Here is a 22,682-nt window from a genome sequence, read left to right on the forward strand (position 1 = left end):
ACATCACTAGGGTGCCCCAAGTGAAACATTTGGATAACTATTTCTGTGTAATCATGTTACTAACATTTTTAAGGAAGAGGCTTCACCAGATGCCTCCAGAATTCTCAAGAGCTGCATGAATGAGAGATGACCAGGGCGACTGGAAGAAGGTGGGGAAGGACCTGAAGTCTGCTTCAGCTGTTCAGAAGGCTATGCTGGCTGTGGTTATATGGGGGATTTCACACACACACGCACACACACACACACACACACACACGCACACACAGAACCTTTGCAGAGGGCACAGATGTACCTTTCACCTCGGTTGTGGAAGTAGACTTTCTTGTACCCATTTTAGAGTTGAAGAAACTGGGCCAGAGAGATGGCTCAGTGGGTAAAGCACTTGTTAGGCAAGCATGAGGACCTGAATTCAAACCTCTAAACCCAAATCCTTGTGCCCCTTTGTGAGATGAGGAAAAACAGATGAGGTGAATCCTTAAAAGCCTGTGGCCTAGCTAGCCTGGTGTAGACAGCAGCAAACAGCAAAGAAACCCTGTCTCAAACCAGGAAGGCAAGGACTGGTACCTGAGGTTGTCCTCTGACCTCCATATGTTTGCAGTAGCACTTGCATTCATACACATAAATGTACATGCACACACATATACACATTCACACAAAGAGAAAGAGGTAAGGAAACAGAAGTTCTGATTTGAGGCATAGTGCCAAACTACAGCGTGGTGGAGCTGGGGGGTTCAGGCATGCATCTGTCTGACGCCACAGGGCAAGAGCACCAATGGACAGAAGCCTGTTGGGAGATATCAAATGTGAATACTACTGCCCAGCCTCCTGACCCAGCTTGGACCTTTGTGCCCCATAGTTTCACCCACAAATGTGGGCCAGCCCCTTCTTCCCATAGCTCCAGATCTTTTCTGCAATCTGCCCTCATCGGCCAGTAGCAGAGATCTGTACCCAGCCAAGTAAATATTTCATGGGGATTTTAATTTAACTCTAAGGGAATTCATCCAAGCCCAAGAATAGACTGTCACCTCAAGAAATAGCACCAGGGAGCACTTGGACCTAGGAATGACATTGCCACTCCCCCGGGAATGCTAATATGCCTCTGGCACCTGCCTCCCCCAACATGGCTGTGACAGTGTGACAGCCTCAGCCTCATGAGTGGACCCAGTGAGCAGGATAAATCTAAGAATGGAGCTCATGTGGGCTTGCAAAGAGTGGCTGGGGATGCCTCTAAGCAGAAGCGTAAGAGAAACAGACAAGTCTCTCTCTCTCCGTGTGTGTGTGTGTGTGTGTGTGTGTGTGTGTGTGAACTGGACACTATTTACTTTATTCGCCTCATCCTTGACCTCATATTCCAATTCTAAAAGAAAGGAGCAGGTGAGGGACTGGTATCCAGATGCCTTGTGACCCCTAGGCATTTCTCCCTGGCCACCCCAGGTAGGCAGAGTGGGGAACCACCTGGATGCAGGTGGCAGGCAAGCAGATGCATGTTTTCCTGAGGCATATTATTACACAGGCTAAGTGATGACTTCACAGAGGCATCAGGAGCCAGCAGTGGGAGTGAGCTTCCTGACTTCTTCAGATCAGTCACCTCCCAGCTCGGTGACCCTAGTGAATCATGCAAGTTCCCTGGGCATCAGCATAGGTGGGGAAAAAAAGGGGAGGGAGAAAGGCTTGCCGCAGATAAATCGATTGTAGATTGTGAGACAGAAGCACGTAGATAATCTCATTTGGAGTGGGCTGAGATGCTCTGTCAATCTGCCTGGCTGAGCAACACAGGGGACCTGGGCTGGGGAGCAGCTCTACCACAGAGCCAGTGCTGCTGCTGGCCTCTGGTTCAGCCTGGGCCTGCCTTCTCTGTCTGTTCCTATAGTGTAATTAACACCCTTCTGCTGCCAGCTGCCTGAGGCAGGAGTGTGGGCTTGAGCCTCTTGGGCCTGGGCTCCTTGCTGATGCAGTCCAGGTATTAAGACCTCCTGCTTGGGGGCGGGCAAGGGGAGAAGTGTGCCCTCTAGTGATGACTCTGGGGCTCATGGTTCCTTGGGCTGGTGGATGAGGTCTTAAGTCTGACCTGAATCCAGTTCCAGCTTTTAAGGCTTCCTGGAAAAAGAAAAAAAAATCCATCCCACATCAGCCATTTGCCAGGAATCAGCCCCGTTCTGCTGTTAGCAAGAAAGGGCTAGGGAGCAGGTTGTGTTTAGGGATTGCTCTCACATCTGAACTGTACTGGTTGTCCTTGGGGACTGATCGTGTGTCGTCACCTTGGGGACAGTCCCTAGGAACAGGGCAACAGTAAGGAAACGGTGCGAGTCCTGAAGACGCGAACACGTGGACCTGAAGCTCTCTCTAGCTGTGTGAACTTGAACACACTGCTAATCTTGCTAGGCCTCGGCTTTGTCGGTGCCACAGAATTCATGGTGACTATGCTGTGTATGTCCAGTTTTTAAAATACTAACTCCTGCCTCATGAAACATAACTAACAGAGTCAACAGTAATAGAGCCACCATTTGTGAAGAGTCACTGTGAACCAGGCCTGCACTCTGCATGGCCGTCTCATTTCCCAGAGGCCATGAATGGGATTATCATCATCCCCAGTTCTTCAGTGGAGAAACTGAGACACAGGGAAATTAAGGTCACACCGTATGTCAGTGGCAGAGCTGGAATGGGCCCAGACCCTGTTCTAACACAGGCACTTGGTAGTTGGTCTGTAGTGTCTGCCACCTGGACTTGCCATGTCTTCTCTCCATTGGAGACTGAGAGGTGGGAGGACTTGTTACTGCACAGAGTCAGGAAATGTTTGATGGAGAAGGAAAACTTGGAATGGCCCTAAGGAGTGGGTGGGGTTGCTGGCTGGATGTTAATGTAGTAAGTACGAGGTTATACTTGACTGTTGCTGAGAGAGGGCAATGGATGGACACAGGGCTGAGCAGGACACCATGGGAGTGGGAATCACAGGGACCTTTCTAAAAGGAACAAGCCAGGCCTGGTGGGTCACTCCACCAGGAAACGGACTCGCACCGTTTCCTTACTGTTGCCCTGTTCCTAGGGACTGTCCCCAAGGTGACGACACACGATCAGTCCCCAAGGACAACCAGTACAGTTCAGATGTGAGAGCAATCCCTAAACACAACCTGCTCCCTAGCCCTTTCTTGCTAACAAGGCTGGGGCAAAAGGCTTATGAGTTCAAGGCCAACCTGAGCTGCATAATGAGATCCTGTCTCAAAAACAAAAGAAGAAATGTCATAGTGCAAAGGTGACTTTTGTTAGAAAAATTGTATTAAGGACCATTTGTTGAGCTCCTACCGTATACCAAGCTCTGTGCTTTATGCATGGCATATACTATTTCCCAGCCTCTGAAGGACCCCCAAGTCGTCAATTACCCCATGTTACAGGAGATAAGTGGGCGTGGGGAAGCCAGGAAGTTCTCAGTGATGAACTTGTCAGAGTCGGAACTTGAACCTGGTTTGGTCTTGTAATACCAGAACTGAGAAGGCTGGGGCAAAAGGCTTATGAGTTCAAGGCCAACCTGAGCTGCATAATGAGATCCTGTCTCAAAAACAAAAGAAGAAATGTCATAGTGCAAAGGTGACTTTTGTTAGAAAAATTGTATTAAGGACCATTTGTTGAGCTCCTACCGTATACCAAGCTCTGTGCTTTATGCATGGCATATACTATTTCCCAGCCTCTTAAGGACCCCCAAGTCATCAATTACCCCATGTTACAGGAGATAAGTGGGCGTGGGGAAGCCAGGAAGGAAGCCAAGTTCTCAGTGATGAACTTGTCAGAGTCGGAACTTGAACCTGGTTTGGTCTGGTGCCAGTGACACAGGCCTGTGCTCATAGGCCTGAGCAGGGGCAGGAGAGCTGTGTCCTTGGTGTTTGCCTCATTAAGGAAGTCCCAAGGGGGCTGAAGAAGGTTCAGCCAGATAAGGTCTCAAAAGCACCTTTAGTCATCCTGACCTGGAAGTTGACCCTGGCCATGCAAACTTCATAGAGTGTTGGGGGCAGAGATCAGTCTGCCAGAATGCAGTTTTTATGTAACAAGGACGTGAAGACCCAAGCGAGGCCATCTGCCTCTCTGCCTTCGTTTCCACTTCCTTCTACTGACCTTGTTGCAGATTTATGATATGCTCTCTGAAGCTGGACTGTCTGTGGTTAAATCCTGCCTCTGATGCTTTCTCGCTGTATAGTCTTGAGCAAGTTGCCTGACCTCTCTGTGCCCTAGGTTCTTCATCTGTGAAACAAGAATACTAAGGACAGCCTGGCTCACAGGGCTTTGGATGGTATAGAAGGAGATGGCTCATGTAAAGGGTTTGGTTCAATGGTGGATATGCAGGAAAAGGTACAGGTATCAGCTGTGTTATTAAAACAAACCTGATCCTGTAGGGTATCACTGCTTAAACTACTTTAGACCCTAATGGTTGCTTGTCAAAGCATTGCACATGTGATCTCTGCTGTCTCCCCAGCATCACCACCCCCTATCCCCTCCCCATCATCCCATCCCCCTGGCCATGTGTCCCAACCACTCTGACCTTCCAACCTCTGGAATGCATCAAGCTCCATCCTGCCTCAGGGCCTTTGCACATGCTGTCCCTTTCACCAGGGATGCTTACCCAGGCCTTCTCCCAGGTAAATCCTGCACAGGTAACTCAGCTTCATCTTGGGAGAAGTTCCTGTAGCTCCCCCGACTCCCCTAAACACCTGTTCCACCTCCTCAGTGATATAGATGACTTTGGTCCAGGCTGAATCTTACCATTTCATTTTGGCAGTCTAGTGACTGCCTGCCTTCCCGGGACCATGCCTTCTTTTCTCTCAGGACCTCTGCCTGTGTTTTGTCACCCCAGTATCTATTACAGTCCTCAGAAGTCAGTAAGGAATGGTCAGGTGACCCAGACCAATAAGGAGGAGGAATGTGCAGAAGGGCCCACACTCCAGGGCAGACTCCAGAACACCTTGCTTCCTGGGGGACCCAGTCGCTTTTGCAGCCTCGTCATACTGGGTACAAATTCTCAAGCAGAGCGTCACAGGCCTTCTGCCTCTCTGGAAAGCTAAGCTGAGCCTTGAAGCCCCTTCCTGTCCAGAGGGCACCAACAATGCCAGCCACTTTCCACTGCCTTGGACTGGCCTTCCTTGGAATTCTCTGAGCTTGTTCAATCCAGTGGACTCTCCAGAGGCACTGGCCCCACAATGAAGGCTTCCGGGATGCTCAGGATCGTCTTATCTGAGGCAGCGCTTTCTCCCACAGCGTTAAGTGATGCAATTACGATTAGGTAACTGACAGCAGAGAAAGGGAGGCACTCTTCCTAAGCAGCAGGTGGAACAGAACAGATGGAGCTGGGCTCGCAGAAGGGTAGAGAGCTGAGGTGTAGGGTAGGCAACCTCCCCAGGATGGAAGCTGAGACCCATGAGCAAGGATCAGAGGGAAGAAGAATCTGAGTTTGTCAGAGAGAGTGTAGTAGAGTTAAGAGAATTCCAAAGGAGCTGAAAGCAGGGCAAGTTAACCCCCTTCCCAGAGGATGTCACAGAGGGAGGGAGGGAGGGAGGGATGTGGAGAATGCCTGGGTTCCAAGTTAACCCCCTTCCCAGAGGATGTCACAGAGGGAGGGAGGGATGTGGAGAATGCCTGGGTTCCAAGTTGGCATGTTTTCCTCAGAGATTTCCAAAGAATGAGACACTATGGAGCCTGGGATGGTCCCCATGTGGATCACATAGGGAAATGCCCCCTGTCAGCAGAGGGTCACCAGAGAAAGACCAAAGAGACTGAGGGGCCGGGGGCCTCCAAGCCTGCCTGCCACACTGACCACTGGACATATTTCCAGAGGCCTTTGTTGGCATGATCACTGTCGTCAAATTCATTATCACTATCACAACCAGTGTCACCACAATAACAGAACTGGCCTAGGCCTGCTTTCCAAACTCAACAGTGTGGCCTCACTCACCTTCCCTACCACTCTAGAAAGTGGGTTCTACTATTACCCCCGCTTGACAGGGAAGCACACTAAGGCCAAGAGAAGTGATCCTGAAATGACTTGTTTAGGGTCACACAGCTAGGATGCTAGGATGTGAGAGTCCAGACACGCCTGCCACACACTGAAGGCTGTCGGTCAGCACACACTGATAGGTCAGCACTCTATACTGTGTATAGCCTCTAAGGACCCTCCACATTGTCATCTCTCTTGATTCTCATATTACATCTGTAGGCACACATTGCTCCGTTTCACAGCCTAGAAAGATGAGTCCAGAGACCATAGGTGAGTTACCAATGAGAGGCTGCAACAGCCTTCTGACTGTTCTCTCCTTCCCTGGGTCAGGGAGGGCCATAGGTGGAGGAGGCAGGGAGAGCATCAGGAGACCCTGCAGGGTACAAGGGAGAGAATTTTGCCCAAAAGGGGGCAGCAGCTATCTAAAAAAAAAAAAAGCAGCCCAGGCAACCAGGCTGGCTTTGTCCTCCTGGAGTGGTCAGGCTCTGTGGCTGCCATCAGATGTCTCCCTGCTCTCAGGGAAGCTGAGGAGGCTATGGGCTCAGGAGACATGTAACGACCAGATTCCTGCTGCTGTGAATATGCTCTTCCTCCCAGCCTGGCCCCAGGTCCCCAGAGAAGGAGAGGCTGTGCCAAGCCTGAGGGCTTTGATAGCAGCCCTGGTGGCTGCATGACCCCCATTAACCTCCAGTGAAGAAAAGGAGACTATGTTTTGGATGTCACCTCCAGACTGGCTCCTGCCTGGACCAGCCTTATAAACTCCACCAGCATCCAGGAGATAAAAGGGGGCATCCCTCAGAGATAGCACACAAAGCTCTTCAAAGAACACTTTCAATCAAAACAAGAGAGGAGAGTGGCCTGGCACTCACAGGGGATTTATTTATGTACCTCTCTGTGTGGCCCCCAAGACTCAGGGTGTGTTCCCTATTCCTGTTCTCTGATTTCAGTCTGCCTCTTGCTCAGTACTCCTAACCTGGTCTGCGTTCCCAGCCCCTGGGGTGCCAGGGTCACTCTCAAGCTCCACGAAAGAGACATTCCTGCCTCAGGTCCCTGCCACTGCTGCCTAGCCTGGGAGCCAGGTTCCTGCTCCCAGCTCTTGTCCCTATCCATTGTGACTTTCCCTTGTGCCAATGGCTGTCATCCTTAGGAGCAGAGTAGGGGTCAGTTAAAGGAAGTCACAGACAGCTGGAAAAGAGCCAAGGGAGCTCTCTGGATGAAATTTTTCCTTTTGACGCCAAGGAGACCATTTCAGTCAAGGAATAACTTGCCCAAAATCACAGTGAGGTTGGGGCCCAGCTGTGACAAGATCCAGACCCTTAGATGTCCTGTCCACTGCTCTCTCCCATGGACAACACAGTCCCTCACCCCACTACAAGGCCTCAGAGGGGCTGTCGTGTGCCCGTGCTCCCATAAGCTTCCCATGCTGGCCATCTTAACATTTGTGCAGTCTTAGCCCCCTTGCTTGTTAGTGTGGCTTCATGGCACATTATCTCCTTGTCTGAAAGCTGCTTTATAGCATAATGTCTTTTTAACTAAGGTAAAAGAAAATGAACACACATCTTTTGAAATAATATGATCCCACATGATCGTGGCTGGCACCCCGGGGTACACTGAAGCCAAGGTAGATAATTACTGTCCTATACTGAGTCAATTAAATATAAAAAACAACTGCCAGCAAACCTCTTCCCAATTTCTGGTAGCTTGTTACGGTGCCTTCCTGTCTCTCCCTGCCCCCAGCTTACTTCAGACTGTGGACAAAGGAGAGAGATGGGGCTGAGGGATGCTGAGTCAGGTGTGTGGGCCTGAAGCCCACACACAGCTTCTCTGTGTTGCTTAATTTGGGGAAGAGTTTGTGAGTCCACAGAAATGGCCTGTGGGAACTGAGAGCACACACTCTCCATGCCTACACGGATGGAGGAAGATGCCTCAAGAGAGGCGACCCATTTCCAGCTCTCTGTCCATATGGGCATACAGGATTGTTTTGGCACACATAATGCCATTGTTGGCCAACATGGATAAACTTGTAAAATGACATCCAAATTGTCATCCAAAGTTTGCCCTTTTTGGAGGAAAGCTGAGTGCGGGGAAAAGAAATTTGAGGTCAGCATGGTTTACTTTGGCTAATTGATTTGGAGTTTTGAGAAAATAAAACAAAATTCACAAGAGAAAGGAACAGATGCTATGCTTACCCCTTGCCTGTTTTGTCAGTTTTTATCATCCTACTCTTTTAGCAATTATTTATTCAGAGAGAGAGAGAGAGAGAGAGAAAGAGAGAGAGAGAGAGGGGCTCACACAAGTATGCGGATGCACATGCCTGTGTGTGTGCATGTGGAGGCCAAAGGAGGGCATCCTGTATCTCCCTCTATCATTCTCTACCTTATTGCCTTAGGACAGGGCACTAAGTTTTTCACTGAAATGGAAACTCGATGTTTGACTAGGTTGGCTGGCCAGCCAGTGAACTCCCAGGATCCATCAGTTGCCATCCCTTCACTGCTGGGGTTACAGACACACATAGCCATGCCTGGATTTTTATGTGACTGTTGGATGATGTTTGACTAGGTTGGCTGGCCAGTGAACTCCCAGGATCCATCAGTTGCCATCCCTTCACTCCTGGGGTTACAGACACACATAGCCATGCCTGGATTTTTATGTGACTGTTGGAAATTTGAACTCAGGTCCTCATGATTGCACAGCAAGCATTCTTACCCACTGAGCCATCTACCCAGCCCTTGTCTTAATCATGTGCGTGCACGTGTATGTGTGTGTATGTGTTTGTGTGTCTGAGTGTATGGAGGCCAGAGGTCAACCTCATGTGTTGTTCCTCAGGAGTCAACCATTTTTATCTTGTTTTGTTTTTAAATGGTCTCTTATTGGCTTGAAGCTTGATGGTTAGGCTGGCCAGTGAACCCTAGGGATCCACCTGTCTTTGCCCCCCCAGCAGTAGATTACAAACATGCACAACTGTTTCCAGCTTTCTTACATGGGTGCTGGGGATCGAACTCGGGTTCTCAGACTTACACAGTAAGCCCTTTACCCATTAAGCCATCCCCCCAGCCCTCTGTTGTCTTAATCTTTGCTTCAGTTCCTTTATTCTAATTCTTTGACTCTTGCCAGCCCCCTCCCCAGGTTTCAGGCAGGGCCAGGCTTGTAGTCTGCAGCAACCTGCACCGAGGCCCCTGTAGCACTTCACCATTGGCTTCTGTTGCTTTACACTCAGCTCACAAGCCGAATTCAAGTCAGTGCCCCTGTCACTCGCAGTGAGGTTCTGAAAGGCCCAAGAAACCCTCTAAAGGGTCCCTCAAATGAAGATACTGGCAATCTTCTAATCAAATGCCACTCTTACCCAAGGGCTGATTCACCTGGTGGCAGTCACCAACTCTCTCACAGAAAAATGGAATGAGCCACTCACAGTTCCCCTTCTTTATTAAAACCCTCCTCCTACTGCACTCCGATTTCTTTGAAGGATGGCTTTACTTGATTAGGGCCTAAGTTTGCCAACCTGTGCTGAAACATGAATTGAGAATGGAGGATTGGTGTGGAGATGCAGAAGAAAATGAAACTTGCCAATGAATTCCCCCTTCCTGTATACAAGTCACAGTTCCCTTGGGAGTAGATGAGAGCTGCCATGTCGGCATCTGTATTAAGTACTGTCCTTGTTGCTGTGACCAAATACCTGACAGAAGCAACTTAAGGGAAGAAGGCTTTCTTTTGGTTCTGATCCAGATGAAACAATCCATTTGGTGGGGAAGTGATGGCAGTAGCCTCTGTCCATGGCTGTGGAATTGTGCAGCATGGCTTGTTCCTCACATCTCGATGAATCAGGAAGTAAGAGAGAGAATATCCCAGGCTGCCAAACTATAACCCCTTAAGCTCTACCATTCTGGCCCTGTGTCTGCCAACCAGGCTCCAAAGGTTCTACAACCTCTCTAAACCAGCCAGGGGACCATATGTTCAAACATAAGAGCCTTTGGGGGACATTTTTCATCCAAGCCACAACAGCCTCCTACTTTATTTTCAGTAATTTAGTAGTAATCCTCTGTGTGTGTGTGTGTGTGTATGTGTGTATGTGTGTGTATGAATACACATGTGCGCACATGCACTGTGTACCCATACTCACTCAGGACTAACGGACTTGTTTGTAGATTGTCGGACACTTTACTTCTCCTCCTTTCTGTTCATCTTTCACACAAACTGGTCTAGCAACACTAAAAGGAGTTAAAGAAATTGAAATGTAAATCGCAGTGGACAGTCTGATGTATAGTATCTAGGTGATAAACATGGCTCTTAAATATTAGCGTAGGTTAGAATCACTTGCTCAGAGTTCTGTGCACTATCACGTCTGATCTGGAGGTTTGGGAAGAGACTCAGGAGTTCACAATGTAATTGGTCCAGCATATGGTACAGATGCAGGTACAGGTGACCCATAGGCTATATTTTGAGCATCATGTTAGAGAATTGTTGGGAAGATATGAGCACTCTCTTTACTCTACAGCCTTGATTTGTGGATGAGGCTGAAGAAGCCTAGGCAAGCACAGTGGCTTAACTTGGTCAGTTATTTAATTAGGCAGTATATGGGCTAAACTGAGTCCTGGCCCAGGGCTTTCTCACAGCCCTAGGTATTGGCCAGTAGACAATAGGAAAGGGCTTCCTTTCAACAAAATGAATTGAAAGTGGATCCAAGGAAGAACTCCTGCCAGAGAAGAATATTGAGGACGCTTGTTCAGAGGGTCCCCGTCCCTGGGATATTTTGCAATTATATCTGAACATTCAGGTCTTTCTCCCTCCTGCTTCTAAATTACCTATGTATCTAGTGGGGTCTAATGGTACACAAGTCACAGCTTTGACACTGCATCCTTCTGAGATTGATGGTTCAGATCTGGACTGGGCTGTGTCTCCTAAGAGTCCTTCCGAGACCAAAATAGTGCCTCCTCGGCAGAGACAGCCTGTAGTCACCCCAGTCCCCAGCCTTTGATTGACAAAGGCTCTCTGTTTCTTTCAGAAAGCAGATCTGGCTGTTGCAGGCCTCACCATCACAGCCGAAAGGGAGAAGGTGATTGATTTCTCGAAGCCATTCATGACATTGGGAATTAGCATTCTTTACCGAGTTCATATGGTAAGAGACTTATTTTATAAGCATTTATGCCATTAAAGTTATTTGCATGCAAACACTGAGTTATATGGTAATAATGAATGACTCTCAGAAATATTTAGATTTCAAGACTTAAATGCAAATGCACTGGGCTATTTTTTCCCCCATCAGCTGTAGGAACTTAGAAACAGGAGGGATGGAAAGGACACCTTTGGGAGCTTTCCAGCGAAGATGGCTTCTGTCTCTAAATGGGGATGACCAAGAGACTTATGGTGGTATGTACTACGTCAGCGACTGGCTTCAGTCATGCTGCTTCTCCAGGGTGTAGGGACCAAAGCTCAGATAAGTCCCGCAACATCCTCAGTACTCTTTCTACCTCCAGGGTCCACTGTGTTCTCCTGGGACATTCAAGAGTGTGAGGCTGTGGGCTTCTTCCGTTCTTGATTATTTCTGCTGGTCAATACAGAGCAGATAACCTAGACCGGCTTTATTATGACCATCCGCATTCTCCATTTTGATAAACAAAGATTTTTTTTTCCCACTACGGCTAGACAGACTATCAAAATGAGTAGACAGGAACACACCAGTAATCAACCAAGAATGGACATGACACCTGAATGTCCTGATTCTTGATTATTTCTGCTGGTCAATACAGAGCAGATAACCTAGACTGGCTTTATTATGACCATCTGCATTCTCCATTTTGATAAACAAAGATTTTTTTTTTCCCCACTACGGCTAGACAGACTATCAAAATGAGCAGTCAGGAACACACCAGTAATCAACCAAGAATGGACATGACACCTGAATGTCCTGGCTGGTGGAAGGAGCAGTGAAGAGTCACTTTGACTGGCTGTCATTGAGCAAATGGTTCATCATTCTGTAGCCAGCCAATAGCCACATAATGGAAACTTCCTAGCTCTCATTATTGGATCAGATTCTTCCTCTTCTTGTTCATGTAAACTAGCTCTAGGGATGCAGCTGTCATATGAATTTCTCTGTACTCTAGTTACTTTTGATAGCCATAGTTCAACTGTCACACGAACTCCAGTACATAATCTGACACTACCAGGTAGTGGCTCCCACTTATAGAGCACCTCTGAGTCCCAGACACTTCCAGGTGGCTGTGATGTGGACTCTGCTTTAGGGTTGAATCATGTCCTCTTCAAAGTACATGTTGAAGTCCTAAGCCACAATACCCATGTACATGGCCTCATTTGGAAATAGAGTCCTTGCTAGTGTTATAAAGAGTTAGGATAAAATCCTACTAGATCAGGATGAGTCATAATCGAATGACTGGTATCCCTATTAGAAAGAGAGGAATTTGGCCAGGCATGGTGGTGCACACCTTTAATCCCAGCACTCAAGAGGCAAAGATAGGTAGATCTCTGTGAGTTCAAGATGAACCTGGTCTACACAGAGAATTCCAGGGCAGCCAGAGCTACATAGTGAGAACCTGTGTCAAAAGCGGGTGTGGCACGAGGGAATTTGAACACAGATATACAGGGGAGAAGGCCATATGGGATCAAAGGCAGAGATTGGAGGGAGGCGTCTCCATGCCAACAAGCATCAGTGAGCCCCAGCAACCACAAAAGCTAGGAGAGATGAGAACCCTCTCCTAGAGACTGCAGAGAGAGCCCGACCCTGCTGCCTCCATCCTTCTGTCCTCCATAACTGTGAAGTGACACATTTCTGTTATTTGAAATCACCCAGTTTCAGGGCTCTGTCACAGCCATCCTAGGAAACTAACACAGTTGTTCTGTTCTTATTTTAGAAATGAGGACGCAGGTACGATTGGTTTTAAATGTAGGTCAAGGGTACAAGGCCAGAGCTATACCCAAATCACCAACACCATGAACATGCTAGTAATTCCCACATGCTAATCACATGTTAGTAAGACAAAGAGCAAGCACATGATTCTAGGCTGTGCTTACTTTATGCACCCAGTCTACCACCCTCACATGTGTGGTCTTTGCTAGCTCTGTAAGGTACACTCATGCACACTTTCTCATAGGATCTGTTCTCTAAGGCAAAATGAGTGGATAGTTAAATCCCATCTTACAGCTCATGAGACCAAACACACTTGGAGCTATTTTAGAGGAAGGCCTAGAATCCAGACCCCTCACTCCAGGACCGGGATCTTGACGTCCAGCCTGCCCCATGTCTCCAGCTTCCTCCCGCCTCTTACCCCTGAGCCCCAAGAGGGCTTCCCAAAGAAATGGGGATGTGCAGCCTTTCTCCAGCCTATCGTACTCTGTTCACTTGACACACTTTCAGGCCCTAGCCTTCATTTCTCAATTAATGCTGAGGGAACTGGAGCCCTGCTGGTGATCTCATGACTCATTAGCCACTCTGCAGCTAGAAGCACCTGACCCCAAAGTGTTCCTACCTCCTGATAGCACCTGCTGCTGGGCTTCTCAGCACAGGGCATCACAGCATTGCCTAGCAACCCTGGCCAGAACTACACCCAAATCACCAACATCATGAACATCCTAAATGAGATTGTTGACCAAATATTTCCTCACCCACCCACCTCAGAGACCTGTGGCTGTATTTCTTCCCTGCGTTGCTTCCCATGGCATTAGGTCATGTGTGTCACCTTGGCTAGGTCATGTTCCACTAGTTCAGGTTATTACTGTGAAGCTATTTTGGAGGTGTGGTGAACATCTACAAGGAATTGATCGGAGCTGTTTTGCATAGAGTTGCCTCACTCCAGTCTCTGCCTTTGAGTCTATATGGCTGTCTCCTCTGTGTGTCTGCATCCAGATTCCTTTCTTTTTATAAGAAAGGAATAACCCATCATGGGTTAGAGCCCATATTAGTCCAGTATAACTTTAACTTAATTCTTCATAAATTTGACAAGGATTCTATTTTCAAATAAGATCATGTAGTCACATACACAGGTCCTGGGAGTTAGGAATTAAACACATATTTTGAGAGGGACGCGATTCAACACCAAGAATGTGAGTGGGCCTCTTCCAATCTGTTGAAGGCTGTAAGAGCAAAAAGAGGTTTCCTAAAGAAGGACTTCCTCCCCAGACCAGTGTAGAAATTCTGCTTAAGTTTCTAGACTGCTAGCAGCTCCCACAGACACATGAGCCAATTCCTTAAAATCAATCAAAATATGGTAGATGACAGATAGATAGATGATAGATAGATGGTAGATAGATGATAGATGATTGATAGATAGATAGATAGATAGATGATAGATAGATGATTGATAGATAGATAGATTGATAGATAGATGATTGATAGATAGATAGATGGATGATAGATGATAAATGCTTATAGATAGGTAGTATATAGATAGATGATAGATAGATGATTGATAGATAGATAGATTGATAGATAGATAGATGATTGATAGATAGATAGATAGATGGATGATAGATGATAAATGCTTATAGATAGGTAGTATATTAGTTACTTTTCTGCTGTTGTGATAAACCACCATGACCAAGGCAAGTTACAGAAGGAAAAGTTTATTTGGCTTACAAGTCCAAAAGAATAATTCCGTCTGTCGTGGTGAAGAGGTGCAATGGCAGAGGCAACTGGAGCAGAAGCTGAGTGTTCACTTCTTCAAGCAGACACAGAAGGCAGAGAGAGAAACTCAAAGTAGGACCTGGCTGTAACCCTTCAAGGCCCACCCCAGTGGCATGCTTCCTCCAGCAAGGCTGTACGTCCTAAAGGCTCCATGATCCTCTCCGGCAGCCTCCATCTAAACATACACAGAGAAGCTGTCTCCAAAATAAGAATGCCAGCACAATGAAATTAAGGTTAAATAACGGCTGTTTACTAATTTGTGAATTTTCTCAGATTGATGGTTATCTTTGAGCAGAAAGATAATTAATTTGTTCTCATTTATAACCGGTAAGGATCTAAAATCTCTTTCTTCCACATCTATAAGGTCTCCTGACTAATGAGTAATTGTTACCCAAAGGTGAGCATCTGGCAGCAGTCAAATCTGTGTGCAAAACTAGAAGTAATTAACCCAAAATGTAAATACCTACTCAAGAACTGTTTTTATTCACTTATTTCTTTTTAACACAGAAACATGAGAATTGTACGTATCCATGGGATACCATGTGTGCTGGATAGCTTTAACTGTCAACTTGCCACACCTGGGTATAGGGAACCACAATTGAGAAATAACCTCCATTGGATTGACCTGTGGTCATGTGGGGGGGCATTTTCTTGACTGTTGAGTGGTGTAGGAGGGCCCAGCCCACTGTGGGTGGTGCCACCCCTGGGCAGGTAGTAGTCTTGTGTTGTAGAAGAAAGCAGGTTGAGCACAGGCCAAAGGAGCAAACCAGTAAGCAGCATTCCTCCATGGTCTGTGCTCCAGGTTCCTGCCCTGAGTTCCTGCTTCAACTTTCCTCAGTGATGAACTGTGACCTGGAAGATGTAGGATAAAATAAACCCTTTCTTCCCCAAGTTGGTTTTGGTCAGTGTTTTTATCACGGCAATCGAAGGTAACTAGGACATGTAATGCTTTGTTAACATGTATAGATCACATAATGTAATCCCAATTTGGAAAAATAGCAAGAGTCTCCAGAGAGCTGAGGAGATAGCTCAGTGAGTAAAGTGCTTGCTTTGTCAGCCCTAGGACCTAATCCGCAGCACCCATGTAAAAGCCAGGCACTGTGGTGTATATCTGTAACCCCAGTCCTGGAGGGGCAGAAACAGGCAAATCCTAGGAGATCACTGGCCAGTCAGTCTAATAGAAATGATGAACTCCAGGTTCAGGGAGAGACCCTGTCTCAAAAAAAATAAGGTGGAGTGACTGGAAAGATGGCTCAGCAGTTAAGAGCACAGGCTGCTCTTGCAGAGCACCAGGGTTTGGTTCCTAGCACCCACATGGCAGCTAACAACCCTCCCTAACTCCAGTTCCAGGGGCTCTGACATCATCTTCTGGTCTCTGCATTGCATGACACAGGTGCACTTATACCTGAAGGCAAAAAACTCATAACATAAAAGGGTGATGGGATAGGGTGTACTGGCATGGTGGCATACACCTTTAATTCCAGCACTAGGGAGGAAGAAGCAGGCAGATCTCTGAGATTGAGGCCAGCCTGGTCTATATAGCAAGTTCTAGGCCATCTGGGGCTACAGGGAGACCTTGTCTCAAAAAACAACAACAAAAAAAATAGTAATGAGGTAGAAAGCTATAGAGGAAGACATGCAGTGTCAATATCTGGCCTCCACATACATGCAATGGTAAGTATACACACACACACACACACACACACACACACACACAGAACCTCCACAATAATAAGTGGTGGCAAGTATGTGTCTAAAGATTATAGATTATCAGAAACAATCTATAATTTTCAACACCCTAAGATTATTATGAATAAAGGTCACTAACCATCAATTATGGGAAAATTTCCTTCTTCCCAGTGTCACAGTATAATGTTTCTGTTCAGCTCTAGGATCAAAATAAGAACTTTCTTCTCTTTCTGCACCTCCTCCCTGCTAATTGATAGACCAGCTAAGGAGCCTGGATTTATATTGTGTTACTGTTGATCCACTGAGCTTTTGGGAACGCTGTTCCTAGCATTCAAGTCAGTACTATCTCCTGATACTGCTCATGACTCTTCATCCTCTTGGCTAACACCTCTATCTACTCCCTTCCTTTCCCCTCCCCCTCCTTGCATCCTTCCCTAGATAATTTCACTTTAACTCTGGTCTCTTCCCTGAACTCCAGAAGTATATATCTCACAGATAGCTACACCTCTCCATCTGGATGTCTCCTAGGCAACCCAAAACAGTGTCACAAGCTATTCAGGACAATAGGAAGAGCCTCCATTTCAACAGAACAAATTTAAATTGAATCCAAGGAAGAGCTTGACAGAGAAAAGTATTGAGGAAACTTGCGCAGGGGGGGTCTCCTCTCCTGAGACATTTGGAGACAGTATCTGAACAGTCTCAGATTCTCAGACTCATTCCTCTTCCTCTGCCCCATCTCAGATAGTAATAACATCTCCATGCAATGACCTAAGCTGACCCCTCTCGTCTCACCCCCTAAACACTCTTCAACCATCCAGTGCATCTCCATTTCTCTTGAACTTCTACCACTCCAGTAGCCTATATTCTCCTCAAGGGCAAAGTGTCCTTAACCTATTACTGTCTTCAACCAAGGGCCACAGTTGTCATGAGTATTCACCAAGAAACAATAATCAAAATCATGGACTTGAGCCTGACGGCCTGCAGTTGCTACCGGATCTGACAGTTTGTTAGCTGCATGTCATGTGTGCCTCAGTTTTTTCATCTGCAGAAATGAGTTTCCATGCAGAATAAATGAGAATGCACATGTAATACTCTCCTAACAGTGCCTAGTTCATGCACAAGGAAGGGAGGCATGGGAACTGCTCCTCTCTGCAGTCTTGAGGACTGCTTGTTTGTTTCACAAATGTAATCATATCAACCTCATACATTAAATCATTTGCCAGCTCTCCAGCCTAGCATGGACAGTCAAGCCCATGTCTTCCATCTCATTTCTAGTTCTCTGCCTAAAAGTTCCCACCACAATGCTGCTCACTGCTCTCTCATTACAGTGGCCTCTTCCCCACAGAACAAACTGGGCACTAGCCTTCTATACCCAGCTCAAATGGCTCTCTCTTGCTCTCTCTCTCTCTCTCCTCTCTCTCTCTCTCTTCTTTATATTCATCTGTACTGTAGACTTGAGTGTAGACATGAACCCATATCCTATCATTTGACTCCTATCCTTGAAGTATCAGGAACACCCCAGAGTCTAAAGACACAGCCATTTATTTTCTATGTATGGTTTAGAAGTCTCTCTCTCTCTCTCTCTCTCTCTCTCTCTCTCTCTCTCAGCTTCTGCCTCTATTACACACCTTCATGTTGCATTGTAGTATTCTTTACCTGTCTGTCTAAGTAGATCTCAGTGGATAGTACATTAAGGGACAGCTACTGTTTTGTTAGACTAGAATTATTATTTTTAATATGGAAAATATGATCACCCTAACATATAGTATTACTTGATAGACATGAAAAGAAAAAAGGAAGTGATAGAGGGAAAGAGGGAGGGAGGGAGAGAGGAAGGCCATAAATCTAGTGATCAGTGAGCACCATCTTTTCCTCCGTGGCTCCAGGTCAGACAGCACCAAGCCCCCAGAAACCTGGATTTGTATTAGGGGGCCTAGTATTCCAAACAGGAGAATGAACAATCTAAATATTATTTTTTTATATTTCTGTCCTTTACCCACATTGGTCTTAAGAATAGAAATGAAGGAGAAGTGAATGTTTCAGGCAGGGCAGTGCAGGCAGGCAGGCAGGCAGTGCAGACACATCTTGTGCTTAGGCAGGGCCACACCTGCCATCTGGACTCATTGCTCCTTCCCAGTGCCTACATGTAGCATCTGTATTAGTTACAGTTCTTGCTGTGACAGAGTCCCTAACAAAAGCAATGTAAGGAAGGAAAGGCTTACTGTGCTTGCAGTTTGAAGGACCACTGGGTGAGGAGGGCATGGCAGCAGGACCGTGAGGCAACTCATCAGACTGAGGAAGCAGAGCGAGGAGAATGCCGGTGTTCAGCTGACTCCCTCTTTTCATTCATCCTTCTCATTCCATCTGCAACTCCAGCCCATAAATTGGTGCTGCCCACATTCAGGGTAGATGGTCCCTCCTCAGTTAAACTTCTCTAAAATGCCCTTACAGACGTCCCCAGAGGTGATATCTCCTAAGTGATTCCAAGTCCAGTCAAGTCGATAGTGAGGAATTACCATCATAGCATCCACCTGAGAAGGTATCAGGATCCCTGGCTGGGGCCAGATGTGCTCATACACAGATGGCTGAGCCTTTGGAATCTGGGGTGTCCTTGACACTTCAAGGGTGGGAATCAAATGATAGAACCTGGGCTTCAAGAGTTATGGTTTCTCTGGAAAATTAGCTCATTTCTTTTTATTGAGAAGTTCAGTGTTTAAGATGGTAGTGTTATCTCCAAGGGAATTCAGCTTTCAAGGGTTTTATGATATTGATGGGTACTATGAGCTCTCAACTGTGTGTGTTTGTGCACGCGCGTGTGTGTGCGCGTGTGCGTGCAAGTGTGTATGTGTGGAGGAAAGAAGAGCATAGAAAAACAAAAGCATTCATATTTGACATTAGAGTGTATCATATGATTTTCTCTCTTTTCCCCCTGCTGCAACAATTTGCCTAATGATGTTTTTACTCAAACTAGCATTAAAATAAGTTTTTATTTCTCAAGCATTCCCTGTCTGTTGTAACAAAGCATCACTAGAACATGCCAGAACCCAACCTGGGATTCAACATTTGGCCCATTTAATCCCAAAATGGGTAAAATGCATCAGAATAATTTAACATTGGTTTCTTTAGGGAGGTTGGATTTATGTCTAAGATAATTGCAGTATTGACTAGTAACTCTTGATTTATGAGATCTCCCACACAGCCTCTAGGTGAGTGCAGCAGTGCCCAAGACAGGTAGACTGATTCTCATTGCATGGAGCAGGAGACTGAGACTCTGCGAGCCTTGTCAGCACAGAAGAAAGAACAGGCAACAAGTGTGGTGTCAGGCACTGAAGTCAGGTGCTCTGTGTCCAAGTCTCAGATGTTCCCAACTACTTCTCTTTATGCTATAGTAGATATTTTCCTCTCACTGTCAAAGGCACACATTAGTTGATCATTCAAGAGGATACAGTTTGTAAGATCTGTGATCCTACATAGGGTCCCCAGCCAGCCACAGAATCTGCGACTCCCTGGAAAATGTGAGCCTACTGTTTTCCTCTATACTGTCCTGTTCTACCTTGATGAACAAGTAGGACATTTTCCTATCTCTCTCTCTCTCTCTCTCTCTCTCTCTCTCTCTCCTTCACAGCTAGAGTAGTCTCTCTCAAGAAAACATTAAAAAAAGAAAAAGAAAAAAATCAGACAGTGATTAAAAAGTAAGAGAGAAATAAATGCCAACATCATGTTAATGCCTGGCATTTGCTAGATGTATTACCCATTTTTCAAGAAGGGCTGTTTCATTTCAGAAAGACTGTCTAGGAAAATGGAGAACAGTGCTAAGTAAGCCAGTGAATCATTTCTAATACTGCTTAATATTCTGTTCTAAATGAATAGAGTTATGGTCCTTAAAGCTAAGTAGCTTGATAGTCCATCTGATAGAATATGGATCCCTGAATGGATAATCATCTTAATATTGGTTATTTGTTGAATGTGTCTCCTCTAGAAGCTCAAGGTATCTTAACATTGTTTTACTAGTTGTTACATTCACCCTTCCTGTGGTTTGTGTTGCTCCATTTTTATGGAAGAAGAAAATGATACATATGCATGGTGAGCGTCTAGACTAGGCCCACTCATGGAGTCAAGATCATTGAGTCAAAGTCAATACCAGGATGGGAACTTAGGTCTCCCTGCAGCAGACTGCCAACCACTGAAGTGAGAGTGCACGTTCTAGCATGTGAGTTATATAGGCAATGAACCATCTGGATTTGTGTATGGAAAGGAGGTAGTTGCTTGCTTCCTTTATCATCATAGACTCAAAGATGGAATGCATGCCTAACCTCACTATGCAAGACACATCATGCAAATTCCCCGTGGGAGGCTGTCCACAGGTCCTGTGGTGGGGCAGGAAGCACTCATATAACCACACGAGCTTATATAATCATATATAACTCCCAGGCTGAGTTATAGAAAGACTGTTCTTTCACCTCTTCAACTCTAGAGGATGTTTTGATAACCACTGACCACTGCTGGCAGTTGACTATCTAACAAGAAACTGCTCTATAAACTACTGTTTAGCTCTAAAGACAGCCAAAACTACATGGAATACACAGCAACCCTTGATCATTGGTATGCTGGAGAGGAGATAGGACATAGGGAAACAAGAAAGTTGATGTCACTAGAGCCACATGTAGAGAAATGGTGACATGGTCATGCTGCCCTTACAGTTCTGAGAGGCTTCCCCATGTGTGCTGCACTTTGCAGATTGCCTCTTTGGGAAAGCTAGGGTAGAACAGAGTTCTAAAGATTGGAATTAGTGTCAGGCATGGTGGCACATCATGCAAATTCCCTGTGGGAGGCTGTCCATATGCCTGTAATCCCAACACTCTGGAGGCAGAAGCAGGAGGATGGCAAGTTTGAAGCCAGTCTGAGCTACATGGTGAATTCAGCTCTAGCCTAAGCTACACAGAGAGGCCTTGTCTCAATAAACAAAACAAACCAATAACAAAAATAATAGATTCACTGGTTTCTAAGAGCAATCCTTTAAGAAGAAAGTCTGGGGTTGCCCTGGTTGCCTGCCTGGGGAGCCTGGATTCCTTCGGATTTGTGTATTATACCACAGGTGCTCAGAGTTATGAACAACGGCTGTAGCTAAATGGCCTTCACCCCTACAAACATCTTCAGCCTATATCACCATGGGACAGAAAGTAGTATTTTGTGTCTGTTGGGCAAAGCATCAGTATAGAAGGAAGCTCTCTCCTTTGTTACAGGCCATCCCCTTTCCTGGCTGCCATTAGACAGATAGGATCACACACACACACACACACACACACACACACACACACACAAGGGGTAGAGGGGACAGAGGAAGAGAGAGAGGGGGGGGGATCGTCAAATGCTACAAATGCTAATTTATCCTTTAAACAACCCCACATAGTCAGATTTATTATCACCCCCAAGTTACAAAAGAGTAAGCAGAAATTTAGAGGTTAAGTAACTGGTTCAGCATTATTCAACCTGTAGCTGGCTGGAACACCAATTCAGTGCTGGGAAGTCTGGCTCCAGAGTCTGTGGGTTGTTGTTTTGTTTTGTTTTGTTTTAGTTTGGGGGGATCTTTTTGAGACAGGGTCTCCCTGTAGCCCCAGCTGGCCTGGCACTCACTCTGTAGACCAGTTGCTCTCACAGAGATCTGTCTGCTCCTGCCTCCTAAGTGCTGGGACTAAAGGTGTGTACCACCACACCTGGCTTAGAGCCTGTGTTTTAATTTACCTCCTGTTCTGCATTATTTGACTCTGGTGTCCTCATGCATTTGACTCCAGTCTTTAAGAAAGAAATTGCTATCTGACTATAACAGCATTTCTTCCAATACACCAAAATTTTAGTGAATTAGCAGATGTTTAAGGATAAGAGGACTTATTGACATAGTTCATCATTCCATGAGAAGAGCCACTGCTGTACTGCTATCATTCCAGCAACCTCCACACACCAGGACCCTGGGCCAGTTGGTGACCCCATTACAAAAGATCACCAAAGATCCTGACTCTGGTGTGGTCAAACTGAATCATGATCCAACAGCCAAGACAACTCATTCTAATTTTGCTGCCATCTAATTTTCAATTCCATCAACAGGACTTGGCCTGTCCTTGAACTCTGAGGCATAGGTATGTATCTATAACTACATATAGATATATAAAACACTACTTACGTACTTTCAGGATGGCTGCATTCGCTAGAAGGGACTGGCCCCACTTGTAGTCAGCAGTTATATTGATTGTATAAATCAATACAAATGCCTATAAAACAACAGAGTCACAATAAATGATGATAAAGATAGATAAATAACATTTACGAGTACTTTGAATGGGTAGGATTGAGTCAGTTGGGATTCTGTTCACGCTAGTGAGAAGGCCT

The 22,682-nt window shown here is 46.1% G+C and overlaps 1 protein-coding gene across 4 annotated transcripts in view; it reads left to right on the forward strand.

The window, feature by feature from the left end:
- Grik4 (glutamate ionotropic receptor kainate type subunit 4) overlaps positions 1-22,682 on the forward strand; it is a 505,439-nt gene that overhangs the window by 449,972 nt on the left and 32,785 nt on the right. For all 4 annotated transcript variants that reach the window (XM_008826008.2, XM_008826013.2, XM_008826014.2 and 1 more), the window contains one exon: positions 10,977-11,090. In XM_008826008.2, the coding sequence (XP_008824230.1) occupies positions 10,977-11,090 (114 nt within the window). The remainder of the gene's footprint in view (positions 1-10,976; positions 11,091-22,682) is intronic.

Source organism: Nannospalax galili, unplaced genomic scaffold (genome assembly GCF_000622305.1).
Source record: "Nannospalax galili isolate Female #2095 unplaced genomic scaffold, S.galili_v1.0 scaffold229, whole genome shotgun sequence".
NCBI lineage: Eukaryota > Metazoa > Chordata > Mammalia > Rodentia > Spalacidae > Nannospalax > Nannospalax galili.